General features: G+C 53.9%; 1 protein-coding gene across 4 annotated transcripts; it reads right to left on the bottom strand.

Annotated features, from left to right (window-relative positions):
• Positions 1 to 3,985: 3,985 nt before the first annotated feature.
• ASB10 (ankyrin repeat and SOCS box containing 10) lies at positions 3,986 to 15,032 on the bottom strand. 4 transcript variants are annotated; one of them, XR_001552881.2, is made up of 6 exons: positions 14,621 to 15,032; positions 11,055 to 11,322; positions 9,997 to 10,501; positions 9,637 to 9,706; positions 8,821 to 8,934; positions 8,586 to 8,697 (listed from the first exon to the last, which is right to left on the bottom strand). XR_001552881.2 is itself a non-coding variant. In XM_015852803.2 (5 exons), exons 1-5 carry the CDS (start codon positions 14,916 to 14,918, stop codon positions 8,512 to 8,514), a joined length of 1,371 nt encoding a protein of 456 aa, XP_015708289.1. In that variant the 5' UTR covers positions 14,919 to 15,032; the 3' UTR covers positions 3,986 to 8,511. The 4 variants fall into 4 exon arrangements, 3 of the variants coding, with proteins under 3 accessions (XP_015708289.1, XP_015708290.1, XP_015708291.1); XM_015852803.2 differs by lacking the exon at positions 9,637 to 9,706 and having other exon boundaries at positions 3,986 to 8,697; XM_015852804.2 differs by lacking the exons at positions 9,637 to 9,706; positions 14,621 to 15,032 and adding an exon at positions 12,417 to 13,293 and having other exon boundaries at positions 3,986 to 8,697.
• Positions 15,033 to 20,529: the final 5,497 nt, after the last annotated feature.

Genomic DNA, 20,529 nt, shown 5'->3' with positions numbered 1-20,529 from the left:
ATATCAGCATCAGGATTACCTCCTGAAGCACTCAGAAACAGAAAAATGCCAGAGCTGAAGTCGTGTCTAAGCGCACCCTGAAGGCGTTTTCTGTGGCACAGCGACGCTCCGAGCAGCCACCGTCCCCCAGGTAGTTCCCCCTCAGCGCCCTGTGTGTCCCCGTGCTCAGCCTCTGCTGAGAGGTGCAGTCCCTGCGGCTGCTGGGCTCCCTGAGGTCCCCGGTGGCAGCGACATCTGAAGGAATGCACGGATTCTTCCTGGCTCACTGCCTTCCCGCAGCCCTCAGCGATGTGTTCTGTGAATGGATGCTAGAATTCTGTGTGGAGCACGTAAATGAGGGTGAATGGGTCCAGCAGACTGACTGCTGGGTCCTCAGCTTTCCTCTGCTAACCGGGTACAACCTAAATCCCTGCACAGAGCTTTCCCTTTCTGCATAGTTCTGTACCTTTCCCTGTAGTTTATCCTCACAGTTCTCAAGGAAACACCTCTGACTGATGGCTCTTGGATCACCAAGGAGGAGAAGTAAGTGCTTGTAGGACAATCTGGCCCCTTTCCTAGAGCAAGAGCCCAGGTTCTTGGCTGGGCAGGAGGCTGGCAGTGACTGGCACTGCTATGAATCCTGCCTCAGGGGTCAGTGGTGGCACCAGAAGGAAGGCAGTCATGTTCTGCAGGTCAGCACCCATCCTTTAGCTATCCGTGCCCCAGCTCTTTCTTTCATCCACCAAACATTTCTGTGGGAAAGGATCCCTCAGGCTGGAGTCATCTTCCCATGTGGAACATGTGTTCATTCCACTGCTACCAAGACACATTAGACAATGGAGAACATGGAAGTGTAACCACGTGTGACTGGATCTCAAGCCCTGAGCTCCACATCAAGAATTTCAAGCAAGTTCCTACTCCTCAGCAACTCCACTTTGGCCATTTGTTGAATGAATATTTTCTGTGTGATCTTTGAGCTCTCACTGCCCTGAAAGTTTGCAAGGGCTGAGATCAGTTGGGGAATGCTGTATTTGTCACCTTGCTGGGGAAACACAGAGGGCTGCAAATGAACCGTAGCTCCACCAGGAGCAGTGGCTGCCAAGGCCAGTAATACAAGCTCCTATACTGCCCCCTGCAAATCAATATCCTGCACCCTGCAAGTCCCTAAATATGTCACCAGGTAGGAGATGCTGCTTATCTGATCACACACTTGCATTAACTGTGTCCTTCAGTCACTGATTCTCAGTCCATCACAGACCGTGACTCCAGAGAGCTCCCTCCCCCAGAAGAGAGGAGTTCCAACTTCTCAGCCTTCCCACACTTACTGCACACTCTGGCTCACTTTGTCTTGTGAGACTTTAGAGTAAGGGAAGGTAGAAGTTCATTTGCTGAATAATAAAGCAAAGAAGCAGAGAAGAAACAGTTGAGGACTGGAAATAAAAGGTTTGCAAGCAAAATAAATCAAATGCCGTATACAAGTGTGTACATTGAACAAGGCACAGTTTGAGATTTCCTACAATGCCACCCTTGCAGGTGAGCCAGAGTGGCAGAGTGAGGGTCTGAGCTGCCTGCTATAACTCTAACACTGCTGGGACTTCCAAGGGCTTTCCCCGTTCCTTCATCCCACCTCTGATCTCCCTCAGCTTCTGTCTGACACAAACGCAGTTTCCATGGCTTCCACTTGAGGCTCAGACCTCCGCTGTTCAGCGCTCTCCCTCCCTGTTTCTCTCTCCCCACACGCTTTAACTGCGGGGAGCCACTCTATTCCATTTTATCAGGCTCCATCCCCCACTTTGCAGGTATCTGGTGTGTTCCCTACACACCCCTGAAGGTACTCTGGCCAGCACACCAGGAACATGAGAAATATTAATTGCATGTGCATTTTGTAAAGCTCTCGGTCCCACTGCACTCCTGACAGCCCCCAGAGCCTCACATTACCAGGCACTGAAATGGGATTTCAGGAGGAGCCCTGCTGTCTACCATCTCTTCAGAACCTGCTGCATTACCAGCCTATATTTGTCAGCCTCACCACTTGGCCTTTGGTCTCCCAGTACTGGGACATGAGCACCGAATTCAGTGGGGTAGTGCCCTTCACTTACAGATAACAGTTTCACCCCTTGGGCATATCATTGCCTGACCTGGACTTCCTTCAGCCTGTCTCTGCTTCCTACCCCTCTTCCTGGCTGCTCTCAGCATGAGGACTTCTGAGCTCCATCCTGCCCCTCTCTGTTTCTTGCTGCAGGCGGGTGGGTGCAGGACAGCCAGCATCCCTGCATTTCTGAGGTCAGCGGGCAGAACTGGGCAGTGTCCTGCTGCTCAGGCCTGCACAGATTGACTCAGTGTCACTGCTGAGGGTGGTCTAACGATCTGTGTGGTCAACACAGAGACTTTGACATGGCTTCAAACTGCTCAGCATAGGTAAGGCATCCTGGGAGGAAGTCAGCCCTGGAAATCATAGAATCATAGAATGGCCTGGGTTGGAAAGAACCACAATGATCATCTTGTTTCAGCCCCCCTGCCATGTGCAAGGCTGCCAACCAGCAGCCCGGGCTGCCCAGAGCCACATCCAGCCTGGCCTTGAATGCCTGCAGGGATGGGGCATCCACAGCCTCCTTGGGCAACCTGTTCCAATGCGTCACCACCCTCAGGGTGAAAAACTTTCTTCTAATCTCTAAACTAAACCTCCCCTATCTCAGTTTAAAACCATTCCCCCTTGTCCTATCACTATCCACCCTCGTAAACAGCCGTTCCCCCTCCTGTTTAAATGCTCTCTTCAAGTACTGGAAGACCGCAATGAGGTCTCCCTGGAACCTTCTCTTCTCTAAGCTAAACAAGCCCAGGTCCCTCCACCTTTCCTCATAGGAGAGCTGCTCCAGCCCTCTGATCATCACAGTGGCCCTCCTCTGGACCCACCCCAACAGCTCCACATCCTTCCTGTATTGGGGGCCCCAGGCCTGCAAGCAGCACTGCAGATGGGGCCTCACAAGAGCTGAGTAGAGGGGGACAATCACCTCCCTCTCCCTGCAGGCCACCCCTTTTAAATGCAGCCCAGCACACAGTTGGCCTTCCGGGCTGCAAGCACACACTGCCGGCTCATATCCAGCTTCTCATCCACCAGGACCCCCAGGTCCCTCTCTGCAGGGCTGCCCTCAGATGTCCCTGAGGATACATAACAGAGAGCTGTGGCAGGACCAAAGCTGACATGGTAAGGTCAGCAAAGAGCTCTGCCTGTGGCTGCTTTGCAGTGTGGGGCTGCAGCTCAGGGCAAAGCTGAGGGTTCTGCTGCCATGTGGTAAAGGCCCTTGGGAAGTCTGAGCATCATGGATAACCTCCTCGGGTGAGTCCCATTAGAAACTCATGACAGCAGCCTCATGCATATCACACCTCATCATGAGATCCTCTGGGGCTCCACAGACACTGCCCTGTTCCACAGGGTGATGCATCCACAGAGCTCCAAAGGGGCTGAAGCCTCAAAGCCAAAGTCTATGAGCGGAACTGAGCAAGAAAAGATATTTAACCAGGAGTGTAAGCTACCATCACCTTTTATTTCAGAATGTCTTTTTCAGAATCCAAGATGTGCAGCACATCCAGAGCAAGGAATTCAACAGAGCCAGTGCCAACCAGCATTCATACAGTGCAGGGAGCTAAGGGGGAGTTAGAGGCATCAGGTGAGGTATCCATGAGCAGAGCTCTCGGTGGAAGTGTGGAGCTGTTTAATCACCCCAGGGTCAGATGCAGTCCCAGCTGCAGTGGAGACCAGCGGCAGACCAGTGTGGGAATGAAGAACCATGGATTACAGTGCTGTAATTAAGCACTCTGATCACCCTGGGACCTGGGCTGAGCACTGCACAGGATGAAGCCTGTCCTGGGTGAGGACAGGACTGGTGGTGGTTTGAAAGATGACAGAGGTTAGAAATCTACATCCAGCACGATAAGCTATTCTAAGAGGCAATTAGCGAGCAGATTAATTATCCTCACTATTAAAACCTGCCTCATTTCTAATCTGTTTTTTTTTTTGCCCAGCTTCCATTTCCAGCATTGGACCTCGTCTTATCTCCAAGTGCCAGTTAGAAGGGCTGGCGATGCTGAAGATCCGCACCTGCCCCACACTCCCCGTGCCACCAGGAGGTGTAGTGGGGCTGTGCTGGCAGAGCACCATCACATCTCTGCCTGCAGTGCCCAGGACTGCACACAGGCCCCCAGGAGTTGACCGTGACGTGTAACCCACCACCCTGCCCAGATCTGCACTGCCGTGCGTTGCTGGCAATCCAGCATCTGCTCACGGCTCTTCTCTGAACACTCACCAATTCCTTTCTGCTTTATCTTTTTAAATACAGACTCCAGGGTAACAAATGCTCACAGTGTCTGGGCACCTCCACAGGATGCCGGGTGTGAAAACAAGAAGCTGGTCCATCTTCTTGGTCTGTTTTTGGGGCAATAGCAATGGATGATACGCATGTTTCACAGTGGCAGTGGTACACCACCTATTCTGTCAGTGATTAGGGAAGACACTGAAGAGGAATGAAGTAACAGTCGCTGTAGTCTGTCGGAAGGTAACTTGCATCTGAGGGTTTTTAATTGGCTAACGAGTTCACAGATATCCAAGAAATAGAGAGCAGTTACTTCAGCATAGATCCCAGCAGTCCCAGGTAAACAGCCAAGGGACACTCAGGGTAAATCAGTGAAAGCCAGAGCCGCCAATAGCAGCATTCGTTCTTTCTAAGCAAAAGGGTTACTTACAAATGTTTGGGGTTTTGTTTATTTGCTGTTTTTTTCCTTAGTTTGTAAGCCTGCAAGCACTCAACAGGGCTGACTACATACATACAACATGCCTGGACTCCTGTAGGTCACTTGATTTGTTTCTATACAACATTCTAGTGAGAAATATTAGCTGTCTGCTATAGGCGATGTGACCAGTATTAACTGAGTTGAGGAAGCTGGGTAACAGAGCAGTTATTCCATGTAACTCCATGTAACTCTGACGGGTACACTCCTAGCTGCATTCCATTCACATATCAGTGCTGTGTGTTATTAGCAAGCAGGGAGAAAAGGAAAAGACATTTTTGGTAGAACAGTTGAGGTGGTTAAAAATGGAACGTTGGGATGGTGAAGGTGTCGGGTGGTGTCTGGCCAGAACAACCTGATCTGCACTGCAGGAATGGCAGGTTCCTGAAAAACTGGCTTCAGTGCATCCAGGTTCCAGGCAAAACATAGAAGCATGAAGAATGTAGGCTTCATTTTAATACAGAGATCACACTGTGGACAGCAGTGAGCTGGGAAGGTCTGTGCGTGTGGTTAAGGGGTGGGTGACAGCTTCTACACATGGAGTGATGCAACCAGGTGGAATTCTGGCTGATTAAGGAGGGAAGAGACAGTGATCTGTAAGATCTCGAGTAGCCGATGCAGAACAGGCCACAGATGCCCACAGATTTTTTGAAGGCAAGAGTTGAAAGGTATCCCTTGAAACAAGGTGACAGCATGAGGACAAACGGGAGGAGACGATGAGCACAGTGAGCAACTTAGTTCAGAGCCTCTTGGCAGAAGGGTATCATAATGCTCAGCTGTTCCCTACGAGATTTACATTCCTGACCCCACAGCTCCACTGCCCTTCTCTGCACACACTGCAGAGCCTCCATGTCTGCCTGGCTGTGAGGGGCCCAGAACCAGACAACGCCATACCTGAGGTACAGCCCCACCAGAGCTGATGTCAGTGGAAGCTGAGCCTTCAGCTAAAGGAAGGGGACACTTTGGAAGAAGGGATAGGCAATGTTTTGAGAGAGGGGCAGAGTGACACCCAGCAGCTGCAGCTGGGATGGAAATGAAATGGGGCAGCTTTGTTCCTGGACACAGCCATGGGCTCACATTACCTCTGCCAGTCACGAGGACACCTCCCTTTGCTCTGCCCAAAAGTACAGGCAAATGCCGAAGCTGAACAACAGCATGTGCCTGGGAGGCATCCCTGGCACTTGGGCACAGCCGCAGTCAGCAGCTCCCTGTGACACTGACAACAGATTCGAGCCACATGCACCTGCTCCAACAATGTCCCCATCCTCAGTTCAGACCACAGCCCTCACCTCCAGGCACAGCTCCTGCCCCACCAGCAACATTCAATGCTGCATTGGAAACTGCCCCTTTAAAGGCCTGAGAAAAAGGAGAACAGCTTTTTGTATTGCAAAAATATGCTCAGGAACATTAAACATTAAATTCTGCTATTGTAGATTCTTTCAAAAAGATCAGTTGCTTATTGATCAGCAAGGCTGAGTTAAACTCTGATCGTGATTGTGGAGTTGGTCTTGATGTGCCACGTGAGTCCCTTCCAGCCGGTGGAGGCTGAGTCCTGCAATAAATTACCCTTCTCCCTCTGCCTGCCATCTGCCCTCCCCATATCTGACACCTATGACTGCAAAACCAGCAGCTCTCAGAGTTCCACCTGCAGTTTCAGTGCAGCTCCTGCATCACAGCGGGTGCCCAGCTGCATCAAAGCCTGTCCAAAGAGGCACAGGCTGCTCCTGGAATCGGGCTGTCCGCGTGTGCAGGGGCACTGTGTGCTCTTCTGGTTGCAGAAACACAGAGATTCTGTTGGTTGACTTCTTTCAGACTGCACTGCCCTTAGCACTGAAACGCAGGGCAGACCCCAGCACCAGCAGAAATGGGTCTGGGGCTGGGCCTGAAGTCCAACAGCTGTTAGTAATACAAGTGACAAAGCAGAACAATCAAATTCGGTCCTCCCCTGTCCTCACAGAAATGATGTTATCTCAGTAGCTCAGTACTCAATACTGAACATACATTACTGCAGGATAGCACTGGAAAGACCCCTCATGCACTGCTCTGTGGGCTGCCCCCACACCAAGGGTGTCCAGCCAGCTTAAGGCAACCCAAATCCACGCCATCACCATGAGACAAACCTTCCTATTTCATCCTTCCTCCAACCACAGATGCAACATACCAAAAAGCAAACACTATACAAAGTGGTTTGAATTGCAACAATTAGGGACTTGTTCCCATAAACAAATCACCCTGAGCAGCCACGTGAGCACAGCCAGCAGGGAGGTGGTGACTTCATGCTGGGTTCCAGCTCTGGTTCCAGCAGACGCACTCCTGAAGCGTGCTACAAGCAGGGGCTGCTTCCCCATGTATTCAAAAGCTCTCAATCCCTTGCTCTCCTCCTGCTGTTCTGCAGGCAGTTGTGGGACATCACCTCCCCTCCCTGCCCATGGATGCCATAAAGCAAGCTGTCAGTCCTTTTTGGGTTACATCATCTCTATGCAGTGGTCATACTACCTGGACATGCAGACTGCTGCAGCCTAAGAGCACACATCCATATTGTATCCCATTAGCAGCCGTGCTGTGTGCGATGCATCCCTGGTGCAAATACACAAGGAATGGCACACCACAACTCACAGCTATGTCAGGCTCACTACTTCAGAGCAGCGTGGACTGGCTGTACAAGGCAGCAGTAACAGGAGGAGCAGAGCTACACTCTGTGCCCAGGCAGAGTCAGAAACCCGGGGTATGTCCCACTGCTCAGCCTTCAGCTCTGCGTGTCCCTTTGCCCTGGTGCCAGGCTGAGTATTGAGAGGCTTCAGAAGATCACTGCACAGAGCAGAATGAACACAGAGCTGTGTGAGCAGATCCTTTGACAGGCAGCAGCAGCCCAGGCACTGCCTGAGGCAGCAACAGGATGGGGTTCACTTCCAGCAAATAGCTAAAGGCTGCTTAGCCTTCACAGCGCTGACTTTAAATCACAGAAGCAGATGCTCCCCTTTATCTTTCTCACAGTGCAGCGCAGTGCATGGCCCTGCGTTGGGCCATCAGATGCTGGCTGGGGGCACAGGGGCAGGCTGCTCTGTGCCCAGGAGAACGGTGCTCCCAGGGCACACTTCCTCGTCACCCCACAGCTCTGGAGCTGGAACAGTTCCTGCTCTAAGCTGCATGACCAGGCAAATCCGGATACTGAACCTGCACTGGAAGAGTGCATTCAGGAGGCCTCAGCTCCGTGCCCACCACCCTTCGTCCCTGGTCCTCAGAGGAGCAGATGGACGCATAGGTCTGTGCATATGTGCTGCTGTGCACAGCTGTCACACTGAGCTGGGACACGCAGTCTGCAAGGCAGGGCAGAAGTTGTAGGCTGGCATTTATTAGTGTTTATTCCAAACAGCCTTGTGTACAAACTGTAAACATGACAAAAGATAAGATCCCAACAGATGTCCGCGACAGCAGAGCCGCCTGGGTCTGATTAGAGTTTGTAGGTTTGGGGTAGGAGGGCTGATAGCCTACAACAAAGCTGAGATCAGTCCAGCACATTTCCCCGATCCACAAAATGCCCCGATGCTCATCTCGTGCTTTCCTTGGTGAGTCTGGAGCTTGTCCTAGATCATGTGGGTGCATGGAGTGCTCCATAGGCGCAGGAGGCAGCACACAGGGATGGCAGGGACAGCAGAGGGGCTGGCATAGTGCAGCAAGAGGGAAGGGATCAGCAGGAAGGATGTAACATCTGCACAGAAAGACGCGGTGGGATGCAGGGCTGCTCGCTCAATAGAGAACGTCCTCGAAGCTGAGCAGCAGGAAGCGCTGCAGGGCACTGGGCAGGTGCAGCTGGGAGAGCACCGGGAGCAGCCGTCCCTCCAGGAAGGCCCTGAGCGTGCAGCGGGCCAAGTGCTGCAGGGAGCGGGGCCTGTGCTCCAGGGAGAACAGCGACTGGTAGAAGCGGGGATACTTCTGCAGGGAGAGAACGGAGGGTCAGACACACGGAATGGACGATCCCACTGCCCCGTCACCCGGCTGCACCCCTCTCACCCTGCAGGGTCTCCCAGCCCCGTTCCCAGACCTCCTGCCCCTCACCTGCACAACCTCTGCTGGCACCGCCGACACCCACTCCTCGGACACGCGCACGTGGTCATAGCAGTTCATCAGGGCCTCGATGGCTCGCGGGCAGGCATTGCAGTACCGCAGCACCTGTGCAGGGGAGGCAGCCCATGGATGGACCCACGGTCCTGTGGGTCACACCCTCACCCCTCAGAAAGCTGCACCCGCTGGGAGCCTTGGCTCTTCCGCCCCATGCCGTGTGCCTGGCTGCTTTCTGCACACTTCTGGTCAGATGTGTGGGCAGACACGGGGCAGGGACTGACACCATCCTGCGTGCAGCAGGACCAAAGCACAGCCCTTCTCATGGGAGCTCCGTGGGGCTCTCAGGGCTGCACTGTGCTGGGTGAGGCTGCAGACATCCCATGCCTGTGTTGTGTGTAATTTGAGTCCACCGTGCTCCTGTGAGCCCCAGAAAGGGACCATGTGCCATTGGTGCGACACAAATCTCTGGTGTGCGCCATGCCCGTGTTTTCACAGCACCCAGAAGTGCAAGAGACACACTTGTGATGGTTTCTCTTACACCAGCATGGTCTTGGGAACACGCAGCACCCACACGTGGCTGTACCCAGCACAGCCCCACAGCTCTGGGTTCCCACTCCCTATGGCCCAGGCCAGCAGCCGCTGTCAGAGTCTATTCCGGCTGTAAGAGTGATCCTCATTATCTGGCGTTAATAGGAGATTAATTAGTGTTAATTGTTGATTTTCCTGTATTTTCCCAAAGGGGAGAGCAATCTGCTGATCTCCGGGCTGGGTAATTATTGCACTGCTCAGAAATTAAGACAGGAACTTAACTCTTCATTTGCTGGTGTCTTGCAGAGGAAGCATGAGCTGAAGGATACACCCCAGGGAGAAGAACCAGCACCTGAGAAGAAGGAGGGCAGCGCTTCCTGAGGCAAGTAGTTATGGAAACTTGGCAGGGACTGTCCGTACAGCTGAGCAGATGGGAGAAGCCTACAGGAGAACATGCCCCAGGGAGAAAGCTTCAGGGAATCCCTTACCAATAGTGGCCTTTCCTTCTCTCCCCAGCCCTGGGAGGAAGCAGCCAGGTCAGCAAGCCCAGAGCACAACCTGCTGTGTCAGGACAACCCTCGCTCCCACTGGGGTCCCCAGGTCACTGTCTGCCCTCCCCGCTGCACACCCAGCTGCACACACCTTGAGGAGGGAGCCAGGCCAGATGCGGATGGCCCCGTAGTTGAGCAGGGTCCGCACCACAAGCTCGGGATGGTGCTCCAGCTTGTAGGCAGCTGCCTGCAGGATGTTGTGCAGGGCTGTGTTGCCGCTGTAGTTCATGATGTTGACGTTTGCACCCTGGGCCAGCAGCAGCTCTGCTATCTGAGCGTTGGCGTTCTTGCAGGCCAAGTGCAGGGGGTGCTGATGGTCCCTGTCAGCAGCATTGACGCTGGCACCGCTCTGCACCAGCAGCTGGCACACCCTGTAGTAGCGCTCCATGTCCTGGGCTGAGTGGGGCTGCGCACAGGCAGCATTCAGCGGTGTCTGCCCCTCCTCGTTCCTCGCCTCCAGCTCTGCCCCGTGCTGCAGCAGCAGCTGGACATGATCGATGAGGCCGTGCCGTGCTGCCACGTGCAGCACCGTGTCCTCCTCCTCCTCTGTCCGGCTGTTTACATGGGCACCGTGCTTCAGCAGCTGCTGAACACACCTGTGAAGACCAAGCACACTCAGTGACAGCCCCTCCTCTACAGCTCCTATCCTACCCACAACCCCCACATCTTCCTGTCTGCACCACCGCATGGCTTTCACTGCTCCCAGGTACCCCCAAACCCCAGCTCCTCATGCCTGGATCAGCAGGTTTAAGCCAGGACAGCTGGGCAGCAGAGACTCTGTTGCCCTCACCCAGCCCCATTTCTTTCTACAGGTGCATGATGAGTTTCAGTGCACCCTGGGTGTGCATCCACGTCCATCGGCACCTGCATGCCTCGAGTTTTACAGCATCACCCATCATCTCTATGCTGCCAGCAGGCAGCAGGGCAGCAGTACCATGTTCAGCTGCATCAGCTCTGAGAACTGCAGCCTGCAGTCATCTGGCAGGCATCAGAGATGGCTCTGGCCCAGGAATATGCAGCCAAGCCACCCTATGCATCAGCCAACTGGCTGCATCCACCATCCCACCTGCACGTGTGTGGGAGGATCCCTTCTGCACAAAGTGAGGCTCAAGCAGGGGAGACCCCCTATGTCCCTTGGGCAGAACTCACTTGATGGAGTCTGGGCTCTTGCAGAGATGCAGAGGCCTGTAGCCATCCTCAGAGACAGCCTCAGGATCAGCGCCAAAGCTGAGCAGCAGGCGCACGCAGTCAGCGCTGGCTGCCACACAAGCCTCGTGCAGGGCAGTCTTACCCCCCGGTGCAAAGTTGACGGCAGCACCCCTGAGCAGCAGGAGATGCAGGCAGTCTGTGTAGCCCCGGCTGGCTGTGATGTGTAGTGGTGTGGTGAGCTCTTGCTCGTAGCTCAGAGACCACAGTCCTGCAGAGAAAGGGGAATCAGGGACCCACATCCAGCCCTGGGTCCAGAAACAGGGATTTTCCTCCAGGGGCTCTCTTCCTGCCAGTTACCAAAGTCTCTGCCTTGGGCCTGGCCTGCTGAGGGCACAGGACAGCTGGGATCTGGCTGAGGCTGCATGCCATGCTGCCCCAAGGAGCAGGAGGAGCCCCAGGGCCCAAGCCTTTCCCAGAGCTGGGCTTCTCCATCTGCAGCTCGCTTGAGCAGCACAAGACTTCTGCTGGCAGGAGCACAGTGAGTGAGGAGACTTTGGGCAAAGGCAGGGCTGAGAGCAACAGCATGGCTGGGGAGAACAGCATTCATGAAGCACCACCAAAGAAGGACCGGGCAGCAAAACAAATGGTTGCTGGAGCAGGCTGTCACTTACACAGAAAAGCCCTGAGTGTGGCACAGGCAAGCAAGGCTCAGCAGAGATGGTCATCCAGGGCCCGTGGCAGAACAGCAGCTGAAAGCTGCCAGTTCCTAAAGATGCTGACCCAGCTGGAACCACTGCTGAGCTGGTGCAGCCTGCAGGCACACAGCCTGCAGCTGTTAAGGAGAAGCTCTCCTTCAATCATGTTTCCTGCTGCCTCTCCATACAGAGCTACAGGGCTCTGTCCTGATCCAGGCCACACGATTGCTCAGGACTGCTTCCCTCTTACCTCTTCTTGCAGAGACAGCATGCACTCAGCTGTTTTTGTAGGACTGGGTTCCAACAGAACCATCCCGAGGACCCAGCACAGAGCTGTGGCAGTTCCTTATCCACAGTAGCTTGCAGCCAGCTCAGCTGCACGGACAGCACAGGGACATGAAAGCAAGTTATGGGAGTGCAACCTGGAGCCTGAATTCCTGTGTCCAGAGAGGAAACCTGGAAACAAGGGCCAGGTACCCAGAGCACACCTCACACTGCCAGCCACATGCACACAGGGGCACCCCGCCACATCCCAGTGCTCACTCCCATCCCAACCCCTCCACAGCCAAAGCAGAATCCATAGCACACAGTTCTATGCCCTGCAGCAGAAGCAAAGCCCTGAGTGCCCGCCCAGCAGCCCCGCTGCGCTGCCTGCTGCCCTGCATACTCAGCCCACGGAAATTGAAGCGGTAGTTCCTCCACTCCTCCAGGTCACTGGTGTCAAACACCGTGCGGGGACTGAGCTGGTGCTGAGGGTGGCTGAGGAGGTCGGCCACAACCCCCTGCTCCCCAGCCAGCAGTGCCTGCCAGAATGCCTGTGCTGGGCCCTCTGCCTTCCGTGTGCAGATGGGCTCCCGCCGCTCATCCCCTCTGCCCACGGGACTGCCCATGATGCAGAACCCAGCCTGCAGAAGGAGCCACGGCTGGACCTGCTGCCTCCACCGCCTGAGGCACAGCCCCACCAGCACCCCGTGCCCCACACCGCCTGTCTGGGTGCAGGGACATGTCACAGCCCTGCTTGGCTCCGGCTGGGAATGGCTCAGATCACTCTACTATTTTGGGAACCCTTGTGACCCCGCAGTAGCACCAGGGGGCAGGGAAGGACCTCCCACCAGGCAGCAGTGTTTTTGCATTGCTGCTGTGCAGGGAACCCCCACAGCACTGCACTGCAGCATGTGGGGGAGAGGAGGAGGCAGGACATTGCTGACAGGACAAGAAGGGAGCAGTGCCTGCTGTCACCCCATTGCTGCCTGTGCCACTGCAGCACCCCGTAGCTGACTGTGCTCACAGCATGCAGCTGCCACGCTGCTGGCCCCATCCAGCGCTGCACTCACCCCTCTTTGCTGGCTCCAACCAAGTCAGTGGCACCAGGCAGGTTTTTAAACAAGCAACAGGAAAGTTACTTCTTATCAAAGCTCAAAGCCAAAGCAGCGTTAGAAGTAGATCAAGGATGGGGAATGATGCATTCCAAGCCAAGTGAAAACATAGAATGGGATTGTCCTTCAGATTTCCTCCTACATTTCCTTGAAATCCAGCCTTGCTGAGAGCTCCTACCATTTAAGTCCCGTTTTTTCCCATCCTCTGACAGTCCCTTCACTGGGTATTCCTCACTGCAGTCCTTTCACCCTAAGACTGACTGCACTTTCCCTTCCCCACTGACTGCACAAACCCATCCTGCCCCCTCGCTGGTTTCAGAGCAGCACTTTGCTCACAGTTCTTGTTACCATGGTTTGTTCAGAGCACATTCTAACAAACACTCCAAACTTCTCAAACGGTTTAATTTTGTGTCACGCCAGTCAGATCACGCAGCTACAGCAAACTAACTGACACCAGCAATGACACAGGAGACCCAGAGAAGAGCATAAATGGGAAACCTTACCCACCTCGATAATGGAAATAAATGACCGTGCTCTATCCTGATATCCTAAAGCATCGTTTGGTGTGTCTGTGCATTCACATTCACCACCAACAGCCCAGGCACAATGCAGTGCATGAAAGAGCAGCAAGAGGGAAGCCCTTGGCGCACTGCCTCACCTTGTGGGATCTGCAATATCCCCAAAGACATAAACAAGGGCCAATAAGAGCCTGAGTTCCGCAGTTCTAAAAGCACTGTTGGGGAGACAAAAGGCGGCGTGACTCAATATCAGTATCACTGCACACTGACACCTCCTCAGGGCTGCTCAAAGTATCAGTGGGGAGGAACCTCAGTAATGCCAGGTCATTGGGCTCTAATTTTAGGTCATGGTTTGGCACGTTTCAGCACCTGTTTGTGCAGTTCAGAGACACACGGCCAAGGACTCAGGTGTGTCTGCTGCGTTCTGCGTTACGTCTTTGGCCTGGGCTTGATGGATGGACTTGTTGGCTGGGTTTTTCACATTTTGAATCTTTGGTGATAAGATCCACATCTGGGTGATGTTGTTTTACAGAGGCTGCTCTGTTTTCTCTGGGACACAGACTTCATAAGGGAGCTGCTGAAGTGCCTGCCAGCCCAGCACAGGCAGGACTAAAAGCGTGCAGTTAACGGCTTTCTGATAAGTGGCTTCAGTTCCACAAAGGGAAATAACATCTGTACTTTTCTCCCTGAGTAGACTGTAGCAATACAGAACACGATTATAAAAATCCTGCATCTAAGCAACCTTGACCATTCAAAAAGCATCCAGCACCTGCATCTGAAAGCTCACCCCTCCTGCTGCCTCTTGCTGGCATGGAGCCCCGCAAAACCCATCTTGGTCAATATGGTCTGCAGCCTTGTGCCAGGATGCTTGAGAAGAGCCCATGCCTCCGCAAGGCAGCCTTCATCCTCAGCCTCTCCCCCCCAGCACAGGCAGTTACCAACAGCCTCCCCTCGGCGTTCCCACTCTGCACACCCACCAAACTTCCTGCTGGTCCAGCGCAGCTCCTCGCCCCTGCTCTCAATGATGAGGTTGATGGCTGTGCTCCTGGTGAAGTACTTCCGAACCATCTCCAGGTCCCCGCTGAAGAGCGCGTTCTGCACCAGCAGGTCCCGGCACTGCAGGGGCTCCATGCGGCCGACCCAGGGCCTCTGGGCAGCCACATTGTGCCCAGTGCGGTGGGACTGGGGCTGAGAGCACCTCTGCTGATCTAGCTGCTCCTTGTCCTGCTGCAGCATGCACTGTGTGGCAGAGCTGAAGGGAAAGGAGCAGTCCATGATGGGCAGCACAGAGGACAACTCCAAACCTTGCAACAGAACTGCTGCAGCCAAGAGTTTCTCGTCTCAGGCTGCGTCCTGTGCAGGTTGCTCCCAGTTTGCAGCCTCCCAGCACCAGGCTGGGTTTGGGCACAGGCTTAACTCACCCCTGTATAAATAGTCCTGCTTGGCAGCCCCCCATGACCTTCCACGAGTTTATTTTCAGCTGCTGGATGCAGTCACCAGCATAGACTGGGCTGGGCACGGGACAGAAGCAGCCTCAGACTTCCTTCCATACTTTCTGGTTCAATCTACAGAATCTCTGCCCTGCACTGTGCCCCCACCTTGGAAGCAAAGGAGCACAGACAAGGGTGCAAAGGTGGTAGGGAGGGTGAGTGGGGCTGAGTACTGAGGTAATTCCCTTCAGGTCAATCCATAAGGACTGAAAAAGCCCTCCCAAGGCACATGTGCTGCTCTGGGAACTCCAGTAAACATCAGGGCAGTGAGGAAGCCTACACCCCAATGAGCACAGGCTAAGCCAGAGAAGGGTCAGCCTAATTCCCTGGCACTGCAGCAGACAGACTCCTGTGGGAACCTCAGGATGTTGGTAATGCCTTTGGGTCTCTGGGGAGGTTGCATCCAGATGTGCTATGCACCTCCAGACCCAACAGTCATATTTTGGATGCCCAGATGCAGCCATTGAGGCTTGTGGTGAGAGAGAGGGCAGATCTTGTTAGCCATGATGTTGTGGTGGCTTGACATAGGTTCAGGACCCGTGAAATGTTTTTAATCTCAGATTACTAAACTGTTAATTGCTGTGCCCTGTCAACATAACCTTCCAGCTGGGCAGGCTGTGAGTGTCATCAGCTGCTGCAGGAACATCAGCCACCCCACAGAGCAGGGTGATCTGTGCTCAGCCCAGTCCTATGACAGACCAGAGCCCGGGGAGCTGGGCAGCACAGCGAGACGTTGCTGGAGGCTCTGCCCACAGAGCACTTCTCAGCTGGGAGTGCTGCACAGACTCGCTGACCTCCTGGACCACACTGTCCCACTGCAGAGAGAGGTTCTGTTAAAAACCACCACATTGGCCCAGCAAGTATCTCCCAGCCTTCACCATCTGAGGAACCGGGCAGAGGGGGCACCCAGTAGTTCCTCCTAGTGCTCCTCTTCCCTTGTCCCATTCACACAGCAAGCTCAGAGCTGGATCAGGAACTGCCAGATCAGCTCAGCCGCTAAGAACGCCAGCAGACAACTGCTGCTGCAAGGATTTCCATGTAAACTTTGGCTTACCTCCAGAACTCTCCAGACTCACCCAATTTCTCTGTGCTCACCACACCACAGAACCCATCACGTTTGTGTGCAGATCTGCACACAGTGCACAGTACTCTCATTTTCCTTCAGTGCAGACACACATTCCCCAAACCTTCTCCCCACTCTGCAGACAGACCATGGCTTGAATTGCCCAGCAGAGGTCCTGTCCCAGGGCGTTAGGTACAGACCCAATCACAACTATTTGTTCTATTTTTCTTCTCCTTCCCCTTCATCCCCTTCACTTCTGCTGTCTCTTGCACTACTGGGAGACACCTTTTACCCAGCACTATCTTCACTTACCACTCTCTAGCTCTTTTCCAGTCTGTCTCTCCTACTCCTGCTGCTGCAGCAACTGGAAGCAATGAGGTCACGCTTCCCCCAGCTGTGGGCTTAGGCACAGCATCCACCTTCAGAGCTATTCACACAGCCTACAGCCATCCAGAAAGGGGCGCAGAGGGACAGTCTGGCTGCTGTGCAGAACTAAGGGCTCCAGACATCCACATTCAGGAAGTTTCATAGACCTTGAGCTGAGATGGTGCATGTTTCTTTGCACACTTCATAATAGCTGCTGCTATGAAGGAGTAGTAGTAGCCATTCTTATTTTATTTCCTTCTCTTCCTTCCCTTTCTCTTTCTCTTTCTCTTTCTCTTTCTCTCTCCTTTCTCAGTTTCCATTTTGCCCAGCTCACCTTCACCCACAAAAGCCCCATGCACAAAGGAACTATTCCCCATAAATTTCTGGTTGCTATGCACAAGGCAGAGCAGGAAAGCAGGGTGTCCCTAACAGTCAGGGGCAGTATGAGTGATCTCACAGGGCCCAGTAACACATCCATGCTCAGTGTAAAACACTGCCTCGGGTTACAGCAGAGTTTGCACCTCTTCAGCATAAGCCAGTGACCCACATCCACTGCCCTGGAAATTCAGGAACAGCAGCCTTGGGACAGGATGGGGGAAGCAGTCCCACCTTCTGAGACCATCTGAAACCTCAACCATGAAAAGACCCCATTTTGTGTCCTGTCGTCTTCTGGTTTGACAGCTTCTGCCCCCACCCCCACTTTGCTTCTGCCCTGGAAGCTGCACAGGGGTCTTTTCTGAAAACAGGATGCTGTAGTCACCTGTTTCCTATTCAGGACAGTCTGGGAAGAAGCCAGAGAGGTCACTATTCGGAGGATACAGATGCCAGAATCCAGCCTGCATTTGAGTACACATGGGGACCTTGGTAATCATCCCACTAAGTTTGGACCTAAGGTGGCACCAAACAGTCACAGCTGGAACATCCTAGTACTGAAAACGATCAGGAGGAATAGGACAGGGGGACAAGGACAAAGCAGCACCAGGAGCCTTGTAGCACAACACAGGACCTTTGTTTTGCGCAGCTTGGGAGGACAGTTAGGGGTGCCCATCCAGCAGATGAATTACAATAGAAAGGAGTGAGGCCATGCTCCCTTTCAGCCACCCAGCAGTGCTCAGGAAGCCTCTGCTGATGCTCCATCTGCTCCTCGTGCTTGGCCCCTCCACCCACAGACTCCCATGGACATCCAATGGTGTGTGCTGGTGCTCAGCCCCATAGCCATCCCGCTGCAGGAACTGCAGCTCTTCCCCCACAGCAAAGCAGCACACCTGGGAGCTGCAGGGCCTGATGCCGGCAGAACTCAGGTGTGAAGGCTCATAGAGAGCAGGCACAGCTTTGGACTGGCCATGAAGGACGGGACAGCTGGGAGACAGTGCCACCAGCAGAGAGCCCACCCAAAGGCCAGCACCTGGCCACCCCCCTGCTCCTCCTGCTGCAGGTGACACTGGGCAGCCTTACCAAACGCTTTTCTCCCTTTTGCCAGGTGGAAGCAGCCATGGTGGGAACGAGAACCATTAGGAGCATCAGAAAGAGGTTGTGTGGGGAGCGAGCAGTGCGCGTGTAAACGAGCTTGTAACGAGTTTGTAATATGCATGTGTGGCATGGCCTGCGCAGCGTCATCACAATGGCATAGGCACTTTCCCGCCTCATTGCCTCCCAAATGGATTTTAAATATCATTCTGAGGACACAATTATTTAAAACGCTGAACTAAACACTCGCTAATGGGAAAACCGCGTGTGGCCTGCAGCAGCCATTCCTCATGGGGCCACTCTGCCAGTGTCATCCTCTCCTCCAGTCCTACACCCCGCATGGGGCCATGGGGAGCATCCCCCTCCCTCCCACCCAGAGGCCATGCAGGGTACCGACATCCAGTGCTCCCATTCCCATCCTGAGGCTGCAGAGAAGCACTGCCCAGTCCCAGGCTCTTCCATACCAGGGCCATGGCACTGGGTCACCACTGAAGCCCTACATTTCTGGCCACATCTCGGTACGCATCAGGATGTAACCAGAGAGCAGTCTCTCAGTAGTCCTGCATGTCTGGTAGGAGGCAACGTGGGGCTTGAAAGGGCCATTAGAACAGGGATACCTCCTGTCCCATGTCATTATCTTGCCATGGAATTACAGATATTGGATAATATTTACTTTTCAAGAAAATTAACTTGTGAATAACTGTCCACCCCCCTCCTGGGCAGGGGAGATGTACAAAGTAACATCACTGCTGCTGCATCCAAGACTCCAGAGTGAATGGAACATGAAGAGAGACAACAAAGAAGCAAATAAACTACTCGCAACAATCCTTGCTGGGGAGAGCAAAGCTGCAGAGCAGCACCAAGGGAGCCACAGCTCCTCAGTCCCTTTACAGGGCAGCATCAGGCACAACAAAGCCTCAGACAGAAACGCGTGCTCATGGGGGAGCGTCTGTCTGCCCTTCAATCATCTTTCGTCTCCCATTCTCTGGCAGGAATTCTGGGCCACAACAAGTTAAAGACTCGCCATTATTCAGAGACAACAGCCTGTCTCATACCAAAGCAGAGAAGGGAAGGGACACAGACCAGCACCAGCTCCACGCTCCATCTCCAGCAGCTGAGCACAGCGTGGATGAGTGTCACCGTCCCTTGCTGTGCTGAAACCCTGGCTGCTCTTCAGAGGTTCATATTTTAACAGCTTTGGCATCACCAGAGCTATCCATCACCTGCTTGTTTTCCTCTGAGTGCTGAACCATTCCTGCCTATGCCATTTGGAACAGTGTCTAATGATGCACCAGAGCAGCCACCTGGCAGCACTGCTGCCAAGGGACACAATAACATGGGAAGAGAGATGCACAGAGGCCTGCAGATTACAGGCAGCCTCCACTGTCCAAAAAGTTATCTCCCTCCAAACCTGCACCACCCATTACAGACCAAAGAGATGCTGTGCCCCATGGTCTCCTTCCCTAAAGATGTTGCTTCTGGCTCACAGGCGTGTGTTGTTTGATATGAACAAAGCAGTTGGACGTGAGGCCAGGGATGTGCAACGTGACAGCATTCCACTGCAGCACTGAGAGCTCGTGGGGAGACTTGAAACGATACAGGTGAACTTGGAAGGAGACTGTTCTATGAGCTGAAGTGGTCCCGAGGCTCTTTGGAAGAGCACCTGCAGGGCTCCAAGCTAAGGTATGTTTTTTACCAGCTTCTGGCTCATTGTTACTATGACCAGTTTCCCCTGCTGGTTGGAACAGCTTACTCACTCCTCCCATAGAAACTTCATTCAGACCTCACCTGATGCAAACGAGCACCAGGGCACAAACAGGCATAGAGCTGCAAGTCCAGTCTGTAGGAAGCTGAGCCGTGAAGCTGGGCTCACAAAAGCCCCTGAAAAGCACATGGGAGGAGAGGGGGATCTACAACATCTTGTGCAGGTTTATCAAGGCAGCCCTACGTGGCTGTTCTGTGGTTAAACAGCATCTCCCTGCATGGCAAAACGTGAATCTACTCCAGGTAGGGAATGCAGAAAACACATGGAGGCTTGGAGCAGAGCTCACCGCTCCAGGATCAACCATCTCCCTCTGCCTTCTGAGCTTGGAGCATCTGTGCTGTAGCCCCTTCCAGATCTGTGAGGAGACAGATGTAGAAGGGACATGGGCCCAACACCAAAGCCATCCTCCTCAGCATCTATGAAGGAAACTCAACCAACCAAACAGCAGGGTTGGGGTCTGCACAGATCAGTGCGGGACAACTGACACCAGTAAAGCCTCACTCAGTGCTGAGCTCCATCTGACACCTCCGTACCCACCGCGATCAGTTAATTCTGAGGCGGCCGGAAAGTTACAGCCACGGGCGACCGCTGGGAGCAGCGCAGCCCCGACATCCTGCCCGCGCTGCAGGAGCATCTCCGAGATCGAGCAGGCAGAGAGAGTCACCTCCAGGGCAGGAGCAGAACTGCAGCTCCGAGCCGGTCATCAACGAGCTGAACTGCAAAGTCCGGGGCCAG

This window comes from Coturnix japonica, chromosome 2 (assembly GCF_001577835.2).
Source record: "Coturnix japonica isolate 7356 chromosome 2, Coturnix japonica 2.1, whole genome shotgun sequence".
Lineage (NCBI taxonomy): Eukaryota > Metazoa > Chordata > Aves > Galliformes > Phasianidae > Coturnix > Coturnix japonica.
Note: the sequence above shows the minus strand (reverse complement) of the source record. Positions and strands in the feature narration are given on the sequence as shown.